This window comes from Triplophysa dalaica, chromosome 25 (assembly GCF_015846415.1).
Source record: "Triplophysa dalaica isolate WHDGS20190420 chromosome 25, ASM1584641v1, whole genome shotgun sequence".
NCBI lineage: Eukaryota > Metazoa > Chordata > Actinopteri > Cypriniformes > Nemacheilidae > Triplophysa > Triplophysa dalaica.
The window spans coordinates 637,371-649,171 of NC_079566.1; the positions used below are offsets into that span (position 1 = coordinate 637,371).

Sequence of the window (11,801 nt, forward strand, 5' to 3'; positions counted from 1 at the left end):
TAGTGAGCTACACAGCTAAACATAATTGTAGGGATTAAAAGGAGTAATACGCTTAACATCAGTGAATTTTAGGCAGAAATCGAGTCAAAAGTATTTTTGTGTTTTCTGAGTCAGCTAGGTTGATTCCGAACACAGTACAGAATTGCAGTATACGGAGGGCACTCACTAGATTTTGAAACACATCCAGTTCAAATAAGCGGTCCGTCTGTAAATCCGTCCGCCGGAGCTGCTCTTAGTCCAGTGCATGTTCTCATACACTCACATTGAATTCATACAGCCTTCAGCATTTCGACGCGTCAGCGAAGAATCGTTTGTCGTTTTTACATTTTCGTCGATCTCAAGCGATCGAGGGCCGTTTTGACCATTTGTTTTGATTTATCGGTGATATGGCGGAGGTTTCAGGTAACGTTACAACGAGTGAAACGATAACGGAGACCGTACAGACGGGAACACCGCCTCCACCCCAGCAGGTATCTGTCCTAAATACTCAAAACCAAGAGATAAACGACCTAACAGTGTCTAACGCGTGAGAATCAACAGACAAATGTGCTTTCGTGATTAAATATTCATCCATTATGATCGTTTTATATAGTAGCATATCGTGTAAAGTTGATGCTTTATCTAGACTGGATACCAGTGTAAGGCACGTTTACTAAACAACATGTGACGAGTTACATCAGGGTTTATGTGCTCGGTGCGTTTGTCTGCTTATTGTTTATTTTCCAATCGTAAAATCAGTTATTGGACATTACACATATCACAACAAATGTAACGTTAGCCTATGTTACACACCATGGAAATTTACGGTCGTGATCAGTTTTTCCAGATGCCACAACATTGCAGGTGTTAGTTATACTGTGATTAAAGAAGCAAAAGATAACTTTAATAGTATTGTCATATATTTTACTGTAAAACTTAATTTTTGTTATCATGGTACGTGTAAACAGTTTGGTGCTTTTATAGTTTTTTTTTGTATAATTTATATTTCTATTGTGGATCAAAATACCTGCAGTAATTACGTGATAGCTGGGAGTTATTTCAATATATTTTCTAATAGATGTTTATTATTCTTCCATGTAAGGAGGGCAGAAGCCTGACCATCAAGCTCAGGAAAAGAAAGACGGAAAAGAAAGTCGAGTGGTCCAGTGACACGGTGGACAATGAACATCTGGGCAGGAGGTCTTCAAAGTGTGAGTGGGAATTACGGTTGTTTTATGTACAGATGTGTCTTTGTACACTCTCATTCCTGACTGGTATGTGTATGTTGTCTCTGGTATTGAGAACTTATGTTGTCTGTAAGTATCAAAGTTTCCCAATGTATCTTGAATTATTAAAGATATTCCTGTAGGTCATGGGCTTGATACCCAGGAAACACACATACTGTTAAAAACATATACATTGAATGTCACTTTGGAGCATCTGCGTAATGTAAATGAAGACCTGAGGAGGAGACACAAATCTAGGCCATCCACGCAACTTTAAAATAGCTGACCTTAAAAATCTGGTTAGATCTATCATACGTTCTAGCGAATGTCTAATTTCTTTAAATAGAACGTTTTTTTGTTTTGCTGTCAATTGATCTATTTAAAGACTTCATTATTTTTCCCCAGGTTGCTGCATTTACGAAAAACCTCGACAGTTCGGCGAGTCTTCCTCTGAAAGTGAGGGAGACGATGAGGAAGGCTGCGGAAGCGCGCACTGCATTCTGGGACACGGGAGAATAGGTCATGGACAAAGAGAGGGTGGAGGGTCTTCAGTGCCCCCAAACTCTGGAGGAACAAACCCACACTAATGAATAAAAAGAGAGGGAGTGTGTGTGTTTGGAGGGTAATGGGCAGCGTGGGCACTACATTCATAATCTCTCACCTTCACTCACTCATTGCACCATCACTGGGTGTCAAGAGCTTTTGATTCATGAAAGCTTGTAGGTAATTTTAATGTGATTGGTTTTCCCTGCAGTCATTTATGTGATGACTAAAGCGAAGACTACATGTTTTTTGTGATCTGAATGCTGCGGAAATTTTGTTGTACAGAGCGAATGGGTTTTACTTCTTTTTGTAAAAGCTGTATTTATTTGGTTCTCTTAAGATCTTACTGGTTGTGCATACAAGGAAAGGTTTCTTTTAATGCCAAATAGGAAACAGATTGAGTAGAATTCAGTTTTGAGTTTGTAATCTTCAACGCATTCTCTAGTTTGGGAAGTATTTTTGTCAGTCAGCCTGAATAGAGTAAAAATAGGAGTTTTTAAATAATTATTAAAATAAAATAATTTGCGGCGTGACTATTCCAGAAACAGTATTGCTTCAAGTCACTTGATCATGGGAATTCAAACAAGCATATGTATTGCGTGCTTCAGGGAATACTTAAGTTGGAAATTACGAGAACTCAAATCCTTTTAAAATTGTTTTTAAGGGAACGCATTAAATAAACACGTTTGAGTGAATTAAAATCTGACTCCTGATGCCTTTCAGACAATCAGACAAGTGACATACAACTAATAAAAGAGTTTGTATGTAAAAAAACATTAATGTGTTAAAAAGTGTTATTAAATTAAATTATCAAAGGAGAATATCACCTAGATCATATCTAAAACAGACCATAATATAACAAGGAAAAAGCTACAGTTGATGTGGAAGAGAAAAGATCGTAGTCCAAAATATTAACAACTTAGGATAGACAGGTAGTTGTGCATGAGATCAATCTAACAAATGTGTTGACTGATTTGATGTATGTGTTGTTCCTTTCGACCGCAAACTAAATACAGGGAATCAATTTAAATGGTGCACATTCCAGATAAAAGTGTGAGAGGTACGTGTTTTCAGGAACATGCCTAGTATAGTTACTTGATTTCAGCTTAAATGTGTAAACTGATTGTATGTGGAGGTTGACTGTGTTTTAGAAAGAACACAGGAGAGCGTGTGGCCAAATGCTGGCCGAGACCAAAATACACATCTTTTCTCCTCTCTCTGAGGTCGACTAGTTTACAGTTCACTCCCTTTTCACAGCGGTCAATCGTATTCCATCATTCATATGCAACTATTGTCCCTTTACAGCGAACACACCTGTATGTATATAGCAAAGGTCCCAGAGTGGATTTAACATGAATAAACAAATGTTATTTATATCGATTAAACGCTTAATGGCAACCTGACTTTGTGTCTTGACTGATTGATTATAATCCTGCTTTCGTTGTTATGTAATGTGTGTTTTTATAGGGATTTAATAACTGCTCTAGTAATAGATCTCGTCAGCTTTGTTGAAAGCATTTTAAAACAAGGATGTGTGAAACAAGGCAGCATATGTAATTGACAAAAACTGAAGTACATTTGTATGAACTGAATTTCACTGCAGCGATGATTGAATCATAATAAGAATTGAATACGGTTTCCTCAAGTAAAATGATACATTAAGAATTAGATATTATATAATCATATAAATTAAAATTCAACAATTGTTATATTTAATATATACTACTTTTTATAATTTCATTGGGGTCTCCACAAATGGTCTTGGTAAATTCACCCTGTCTTACAAACTCCAAACATGATATATTAAATGTGAGAAAGAATGTTTATTTAAGCTGTGAGGACGATTAAAGGCTCAGTGTACAGCACTTAAGAACTGGAGATGTAAATTAAGAAATGTAGATCCCTGTCCCAGACTAATAATCAACCCATCTCCCTTCGGTCAGGGTACAGAACATCAATCCATTATATACAGCAGATATTTATATTCACAGCTGTGACCCGCACTACAATGAATTCAGACTTACAAAAATAAGACATTTCAAAGGTTGCACATACTCTTGCATTGTTTAAAAAGCTCCAAAGAACCAACATTTATTACACTAGTTTTTCATGTTTAAATAACATTAGAATAATCTAGAAATTCATAAACCAGTACCATGAAGTAAACAGGCCATTTATAAAACAAAAGACAAGCGTTTCACAAGATACAAAGCTTTTCATTGGCTAAGAGCAGGGTTGTGCTAATCATGCATAGATAACGCAGTTCGGTAGGAGAAAGCAATTCTTGCAAGCACACTAAACACGTTGTGCAACAAAGCATTAGGTATTCAGCTGTCAGTACACCGTTGTGCAAAACCACTTTTAATTTACCCACGATTCGATCTCAACTGGCCAATGTACCAGGTACTGTTAGGCACAACAGAAGCATTCAGAACAACATGAAAATGACCTAACATATAAATGAATGGATAATAAACTTGAAGACATTGAGTTGATGCTGTAAAAGAGCGTATATAAATATAAGTCAAACGATGAGTGGTTTTCGTGACGCACCCAAAGCATAAGGTATACCAAACAATTTATGTACCCATTTTAACACCAAGTTAAATGAAATAGGATCAATTATAATGTTACAGAATAATATAGTGGTCAATTATCTGTTTGCTGTATAAATGGATTAAGATTTTTCTTTGTAAATCACTTCCAAGTTCACCAACAAACGCGAGTGATTTGACTAATGGACTGCATAAATGATGGGAGTAACAATGGACCTCATCCATTAAACATAACAGGACATTAGCTTTCAGATGGGAAATGAACACTCTGTAAGAGGAAACTGTTAGCTACGACTAAAGTGACCCATGCAGATGTACAGTTCATAAAATGTGGAGTCACCAAACTTCAACTGAAAATCTTTTTGAAAATCGTGTCTTTTTATACAGTCAATAAAATTCCCTGACAATCAATCTATCAATGCTGGTTCTTCGGTTCTGCACTGTACATACTCCTTTCGTCTCCTGAAGTTCGTCTCCTGACAGCCTTCTCTCCTCGCTGTAATGGTGTGACTTGCTGTCAATAGACTGCAGTTATAATCACTTATCCTTTTGCTGGTGTGCAATGCTGTATACTACCATAGTTTTAGACATATTATAACCCTTTGAATGTTAGGAAAATAATATCTTTCAGTGGTGGAGAAAGAGGTGCTGGTAGATGAATGACCTTCTTTCATCTCTCCTGGCCTTTTAGAGTGATGATGTCTATCCGTAGTATCCAAATCAAAGATCTCAACGCAGGATCAATCAGAATGCTGAAAACAGAGAAATTATTAAAAAACATTTACTTTATGCATTAACATTTTTAAGACATAATGCCATCATTTTCTACAATATATAGGCTAGTCCATGTAATATAAAGTATGTATGTGCTCTCATGGTTGCAGGACAATTTCAATGTATTTTAGCATGGCTGTAACACTGACCAATCAGCATTTAGGAACAGAATATTTCATATTTAGAGCTTTAAGTTTACAGTGAATCATGTTTGCAGCATCACAAACTATAGGCATCCTGCCACTGGCGCCAAGTTATATACATTCACTGAACAGATTTCAGAGAGATGGCTTTAACAAAATTCACAGGAACACAACATGCATGGCTTGTCATCATTAGCCAGGTTTCCATCCAAAGTGGCGTGTTTTGCATATGCAACAAAAATCACATAAAATACAAATAAGCAAATATCAGTAAGAAAAGTAAGAGAAACCACTGAATATAATACTTTTTCATATATGGGTCAATGACAAATAAGAAAATGTCAGGTGGTGCGACCATATATTAATTTAAAATAATATACATTTAATGTATTTAGCACTGAGTATTTTTCCCCTCATATATAACAATTTAACATAAAATCATGCCAAAATATTTTATTAAGAATTTTATTGAGAAAATTAACATTTATTTCTCAGTTTTGTTCCCTGTTTGTATGTTCGGACGGTCGCACCACCTGACATTTTTGGTCTTTCAAACACCAAAACTCAAAAAATCTATTGAATTTCAATAAAATGAAAAGGGTTTCTTATAAAGGACATATTGTAGATCCATTTGATATATGACATGTATTTATTCAAATTCTTTTTAGGAAAATAATGAATTTGGACACAAAAAATACATGTCACGTCATTGACCCATATAATAATACTTACGCATGCTGACTATTACCATGCTTTTGTGCTGTTTGGGAAACAAAGCCGTGTCAGTTCTAAGAGCCAATTACATAAATTCTTTGACGACTTTGGTCAGGCATTTAACAATGACCAAAACAACATTTCTGATGCTGTTTAACAAGATCTCTGGTTAGTCAGGTTACGCCGTCGTCTCATTTTGGAGGAATTTATTCTGCTCTCCCACTATTTGCATGTACCTTTTTTCAAAACCACCTCAAGTAAGTGTAAAAGCGTGAAAAACTCATTTCTGACGAGAAACTTCAAAATGTGAATGAAACCTGAGTGATGGAAACACGCTTATTGTTTGTAAAAAAAAAATTTTAACTGTCACGTTAGTTTTTCATAGAATCACTTCCACCCACAGATACACCAGCTGAGTAATGTTTCATTAAATAATACTGTGTAAAAACAGGGAAAAGTAACATCTTTCATTTTTTCGTGAATTGAATGTTTTTAGACTGGTGTACTTTAATAACATGAAAAATATAAATATATCCAAAAACAAAAACCTACCCAAAACACTTTCCCCAGGAACTTAGTGTGAACACCTTATTTTAACTTCTTTGTTTCGACCATCTGCTGCAGGACATTCTGCTCCACTGTGTCCTCATTGTCTTCCTCCTCCTCCACCTCATCATCAACTTTCTCATCGCTCTCTTTCTCCTCATATTCACTCTGGCGTGCACTGACAGAGATGACCAGAGCTTGCACGATCCCGTAGATCAAAGCAAAATGAGGCAGGTACTCCTGCACCACCCACAGCAGCCCTGCCATCCCGACAGATGCTACTAGAAACATGGCCATGCCATGGAGCCACAGTTTCAGGGCCCCCTGGACCCCAAGAACATCCAAAATTAACTTGGACGGAGGGGACACAGTTGTCAGGAAGCCCACCACAAACAAGTCAAAAAGATGTCGGAGGAAGTTAAAGCAAATCTCGTAGTGTTCTGGTAAAACCTCTCCCTTCCACGAGCGAGAGAAGAATTGGAATGCATGTTCCTTTCGGGACAGCGGTGTTGGAGACGGTGGCGGGGTTCCATAGTCGGACTCCCCGTCGACTTCATCAAAATCCCAACTCCCTTCAGTCTTCCCGGCACATTTTTGTTTCCTGAGCCATGTGGATGTCAACCATCCGGGCCAGTAAATGTAGCTGGATGGATGCAGCCATCTCCACCAGCGGGAAGAGCTTTGGCCTCCCACTCTCTCGATCTCGACCTCAGGCCTGATTGCTCTCAGCTCTTCTATTTCCAAAGGTTGGATGTTCTCCCCCTTCGTCCAGAATTCCTCAGTCTTTAGGTTTGTGGCTTTCTCGCGTCCCCAAACCCAGGAAGTGAGTCCCCATAGGCCCCACTTGCTTTTACTCTGACTGTCAGTTGTCAAGGGCTTGGTTTTACTGCCCCAGGTGGAGTACAGATTGGTTGGATTTACCCACCCCCAAACTCGCCCAACCACAGCTGTCATGACTATATTGTTTCTTTATTACCTACTAAGAAGCTTAAACATTAAGGTGTCTGTATATTAATTATACAAATATTTCGAGTGTTCGTGTACAAGGGCAATAACTACTTACTTCGAAGCTGTCAAATATCTACAACGTGTTACAATGCCACAAGTGTATTCACACATCAGACATTTTGTATAATTAATAAAAATTTTGATTTAACATATAAAACAAAAAATGTCTCATCAAACCGGTATTGAGGTGTTACTAAACATCGAAACAAACGAAGTAACTGTCACTTAGCTGGACACACCCGACAATGACAAAAAAGAAATAAAAATATATTGTAAAAAATAATTACATAGATGAACGCAAAAATATCATAGTGGCAATAGAATTTCAGTTCCAATATTGTATATTTTCCTCCAGCGAAACTGCTTAAGTTAACATGCCTGAACAAGCCGTTGCTAAACTCGACAACTGTAAACGTTTCACAATGTTACTTGAAAATCTGACGACGTTCTAAAAGACATGCCTGCGATGAAAAGCTGTAGTTTTATCATAAATAAAACACTAAGAGCTGATCCACATAACGTTAAATATACAGCCTACGAACATCACAGTCGCTCTGCTTCTGTCGGTTGAGTTTCACTCATCGAGCCCAACTTCACACTTCTGTTCACCTCCACCCGGTGCAAAAATGCGCGAAATAAATAATTTGAAGGAATTAATTGCTCGCCACAATGATAAACGGTGTAATTCCAACAACAGAAAAATACGCCTCCCAACAGAAATCACTGGGAATCGTAAAAATGTACTGAATTACTGCGCTTCCTGTGCGCGAGCTTGCTGGCTTGTTTACAGCTCGTGGTGACGTATAAACAAAACGGGTTCGTTTGTTGTAATATTCGACCCCGTGACCTTCATTCTGAAGATTTGTGTTAATTTTAAAAGTCTGGTGATATTCATGACGTGCAGTCCCAAGACTACTTGGTCGAGATAGAATAATGTAGCTTGAATCGTTTTATGAAAAATGAAGTTACAAATTATTCTCCACATGAACGACATCTTCAGCCAAGTTTTCATAATAAAAGTCCTTTCAGATCCTGTAGATGTGTTGAATGTAGTAATTCACGTAGAAATGGTCAAATCTGATGAGATTGAAATAACACTAATAAGGCCAAAAATATGTTTTCAAAGGATGTTTCAGGAACGCAAAAGTTAAAAAGCTATTTAAAAAAAATATATACTGATGTTGCTGTAATTTGTATCAAAATCATTTTTACGTTCAAACTGAATAGCCTTTAACCACCGATCTTCCACAATGTAATTATCTTGCGTTAACTATGACATACAGAAGTAGTAAAAATTGTATCTGTGGTAACCATTTCGAAATCATGTTAAAATTATACTTGCACTAACCCAAAAGATATTTGGATTGAACCTTTTGTGTTGCCCTAATATTACAAAACAATAAGATGAATCACTGGTGTCATGAAATAGGGTGTTGCCAGGTAAATTGATGTACATGCTATGAACGGCATGCATGCAATGTCTGAAACTACAGCAGAGTGTCTTCACAAGCAACTTATATTTGAATCACCCAGAAACTACAACAGAGACAAATGAGTGCGGACGTACATGTACCTGAATGCTGAAAGATGTGTAACAAATACAAATCAAGAACCCCAATAAATAAATTAGCTCATTCTTTTCAAACTTATTTTATTAATCATTCTATTATTCTCATGAATCATTACTTAAAGTATTACAGTTTACCATTAGGGCTTAAACCAAAGCAATTTAAATAAACAAACTGGCATCATAACGTATACATTTTACAGTAAAGTACACCACACAATAGCTCAGGGTGGGCAATTCTTGCGCTGGAAGGCCCTGTATCATGCAGTATGGCTCCAACCAGCTTTAAGACAACTGCATTGAAGCTTCTAGTGATCTGAACGACTCATTCATCCTGGCATTATGTTAACCTGCGGGAAAAGACAGACATCATTCAAAAGCCCTTTGGTTTAACAGAATATGTATTAGGACAAATGTGCTCAGATAAATGTGAATAACATCATAATGTCATCAGAGACTCTAGTCTAAGGAGTCATCACTGCACACTACTTCACCAGATCAAACACTAACAAAAATGTACAAACCTGTGAATAGATGCACAAGAAATGTCCATCCTTTGGAGACCTTAAATCCACACATGAAAACCTTGAAAAGGAAAAATATGCAAACACAATTTTCAGAAAGTATGATTTTGAAAATTAAGCTCTCTTGATTTTTTTTTTACTTTGTGGGAAAATGGCAAAATCATCAAACACAAATGAGAACAAAATGCTTGCCCAGACCTCATGAGATGTGCTCAGATATGCATATATAACATCATAAAATCATCAGAGACTCTAGTCTACAAAATCATCACTGCACACCGCTGGACAATGTCCCCACTAACAAAAACACTCACAAACCTCTAGGTCGATGCACATGCTGGAGACATTTTCTCTTCTATGGTGCCTTAAATCCACACTTGAAAACCTAAGAAAGGAGAAGTTACATTTTTTATTGTGCAATCCAATTAATTTCATACTGCATTTCGTTTCTTTTGATTTTAGCAATAATAACTTAAAATACAAACAACTAACACAAAATATGATAACATGATAAACATGTTTATGAAAAATAGAGTTTTGGAAAAACTGTTCATACAATGGGTTGCAAACACGGTGTAATGCAAATAAGAATCAAGGACTTACTCATTGGGTTTCAACTATGGAGTTCAGCTTCCTGCAAACGTCTTCGGATCCCATTGAGCCTGTTAAATGTTTTTTCAATATTTAAGAATATCCAAGCCAGTACTAATCAATCACAAATGTTAAAGCATGTGTTCAGAGCACTATAAATCTTCACTGGTAAATCAGAGACTCTAGTCTAATGAATCATCATTACATGCAGCAAGATACAAATATACGTATTCTTTCACACTTACATAGGGATTATTATTGCCACTTGGTTCCATTTTTGGTAGCTTGGTTTCCTAACAAATACAATAGAAACATAAAAATTTAAGTTGTGTCATATCCTACAGGCACATTGAACAACATACAAATCCGACCACGTGTGCGAAGTCATAAGCGCTACGCAATAAAAGAGTCGTTTATATTTAAGTATCGATTATTAAACATTTGACAAGATCTTAAGAAGCAGTAATGTATCGTGATTTTGTATCTAATGTGAAACATAGATAAGTGTAAACTAATGGGTACACTAAATTTACACTCACCCCCACACTGGCTCCAGTCAGCATGATAAAGGCCCGCTACATGCAGAGCGAGGAATTTAAGCGGGTCCTAAAACCATAGATATAAAGAACTAGATGCCTATTTGAAGCGCTTCGGGAACGTAGACGCGTCCGCCATCTTGGAACGGTTGACCGACGTCACTCAAAGTTTGCTAGAATGCACAACCGTGGCTGCGCATTTTAATTCCAGAAAACTGGATACCCTTTCCTTGTTGTCTAGTGTAGAAAATATAATGATTGAGTTTACACAACAACAATTATGTTTTCATAATCACACAGTCAATTCTTAAAACATCAAAAAATGGCTAAATGTAAAGCTTGCTCTTGAGTGTTAACGGAACAGCAACAGACCAAGGGCTGCTAGATCTGTGAAAGGGCTGATTCCCCGTAAATACGTGTTTTTCTTTGTCTTTGGTGTGTTATAAGTTGCCCAGAAATTAGAAACGTAAAATTGCAAAAATCTAAGTGTCGGAACCAAATATGTATTTTATCTAGAAGCGAATGTTCACCCAGACCTGCCTGAAACGCCTCGTGTAACCGCACCCCGGCGAATCTACGTCAGTTCGTGCAGTATTCGACCAATCACTACGCGCTAGTGAACTGGCCAATCATAGCACACGTCGCTTTTCAGAGCGATGAGCTTTGTAAAATATCAGCGCGTTTCAGAGAGGCGGGGCAAAGAGGAGATACAAACAAGCACGATCTGTGGAAAATACAGCGTTTTTAACCTTAAATCGTGTATGCACATTGTATTACATCTAAAGCAAACAATAATATTAGTTTTAGCCGCGTCAAATTACCCGTTGAAACAAATCCTTCATCACGAGCTTAACGTCCCTAGACCAAAACTCAAATAAATTAATTTTAAGATTGATTCTTATATAACTAAATCCTTCCACTCCTAACCTGTGGATAACAGTTACAAAGCATACAATTCCACCGGAATGCCGCCGCAGACTTGGCAACACAAGAGCGGCTCGCACCGTTCCAATATGGCGGATGGCCTACTGCGGCATCTAGTTATTTATATCTACACATACAGCTGCCAACAGGGTAGATCTATATATGCCTGAT

General features: G+C 37.2%; 2 protein-coding genes, 1 long non-coding RNA gene and 3 other non-coding genes across 8 annotated transcripts; 1 reads left to right on the forward strand and 5 right to left on the reverse strand.

The window, feature by feature from the left end:
• Positions 1 to 203: 203 nt before the first annotated feature.
• Positions 204 to 3,151, forward strand: ppp1r11 (protein phosphatase 1, regulatory (inhibitor) subunit 11). Its single transcript, XM_056741383.1, has 3 exons — positions 204 to 470; positions 1,082 to 1,190; positions 1,611 to 3,151. The coding sequence occupies exons 1-3, from the start codon at positions 387 to 389 to the stop codon at positions 1,790 to 1,792; spliced, it is 375 nt and encodes a 124-aa protein (XP_056597361.1). The 5' UTR covers positions 204 to 386; the 3' UTR covers positions 1,793 to 3,151.
• Positions 3,152 to 3,556: 405 nt separating this feature from the next.
• On the reverse strand, positions 3,557 to 8,474 carry c25h6orf47 (chromosome 25 C6orf47 homolog). Its single transcript, XM_056742141.1, has 2 exons — positions 6,487 to 8,474; positions 3,557 to 5,055 (listed from the first exon to the last, which is right to left on the reverse strand). Exon 1 carries the CDS (start codon positions 7,432 to 7,434, stop codon positions 6,523 to 6,525), a length of 912 nt encoding a protein of 303 aa, XP_056598119.1. The 5' UTR covers positions 7,435 to 8,474; the 3' UTR covers positions 3,557 to 5,055; positions 6,487 to 6,522.
• Positions 8,475 to 9,122: 648 nt separating this feature from the next.
• Positions 9,123 to 11,741, reverse strand: LOC130415784 (uncharacterized). Of its 3 annotated transcripts, none has more exons than XR_008905961.1 (7): positions 11,634 to 11,741; positions 10,710 to 10,943; positions 10,416 to 10,463; positions 10,183 to 10,241; positions 9,898 to 9,964; positions 9,580 to 9,640; positions 9,123 to 9,405 (listed from the first exon to the last, which is right to left on the reverse strand). It is a non-coding gene; the product is annotated as an uncharacterized LOC130415784 (long non-coding RNA). The 3 variants fall into 3 exon arrangements; XR_008905963.1 differs by having other exon boundaries at positions 11,528 to 11,640; XR_008905962.1 differs by lacking the exon at positions 11,634 to 11,741 and adding an exon at positions 11,243 to 11,300.
• Positions 9,472 to 9,538, reverse strand: LOC130416163 (small nucleolar RNA SNORD52). The gene has a single exon (XR_008906031.1). It is a non-coding gene; the product is annotated as a small nucleolar RNA SNORD52 (small nucleolar RNA).
• On the reverse strand, positions 9,789 to 9,855 carry LOC130416162 (small nucleolar RNA SNORD52). The gene has a single exon (XR_008906030.1). It is a non-coding gene; the product is annotated as a small nucleolar RNA SNORD52 (small nucleolar RNA).
• Positions 10,312 to 10,376, reverse strand: LOC130416165 (small nucleolar RNA SNORD52). Its single transcript, XR_008906033.1, has one exon. It is a non-coding gene; the product is annotated as a small nucleolar RNA SNORD52 (small nucleolar RNA).
• Positions 11,742 to 11,801: the final 60 nt, after the last annotated feature.

Bases quoted from the DNA above. Each gene is read 5' to 3' on its own strand.
- c25h6orf47 (XM_056742141.1), bottom strand. From the start codon at position 7,434: ATGACAGCTGTGGTTGGGCGAGTTTGGGGGTGGGTAAATCCAACCAAT.
- ppp1r11 (XM_056741383.1), top strand. From the start codon at position 387: ATGGCGGAGGTTTCAGGTAACGTTACAACGAGTGAAACGATAACGGAG. The intron at 471-1,081 runs GTATCTGTCCTA...CTTCCATGTAAG, and splicing joins CACCGCCTCCACCCCAGCAG to GAGGGCAGAAGCCTGACCAT. The intron at 1,191-1,610 runs GTGAGTGGGAAT...ATTTTTCCCCAG, and splicing joins GGGCAGGAGGTCTTCAAAGT to GTTGCTGCATTTACGAAAAA.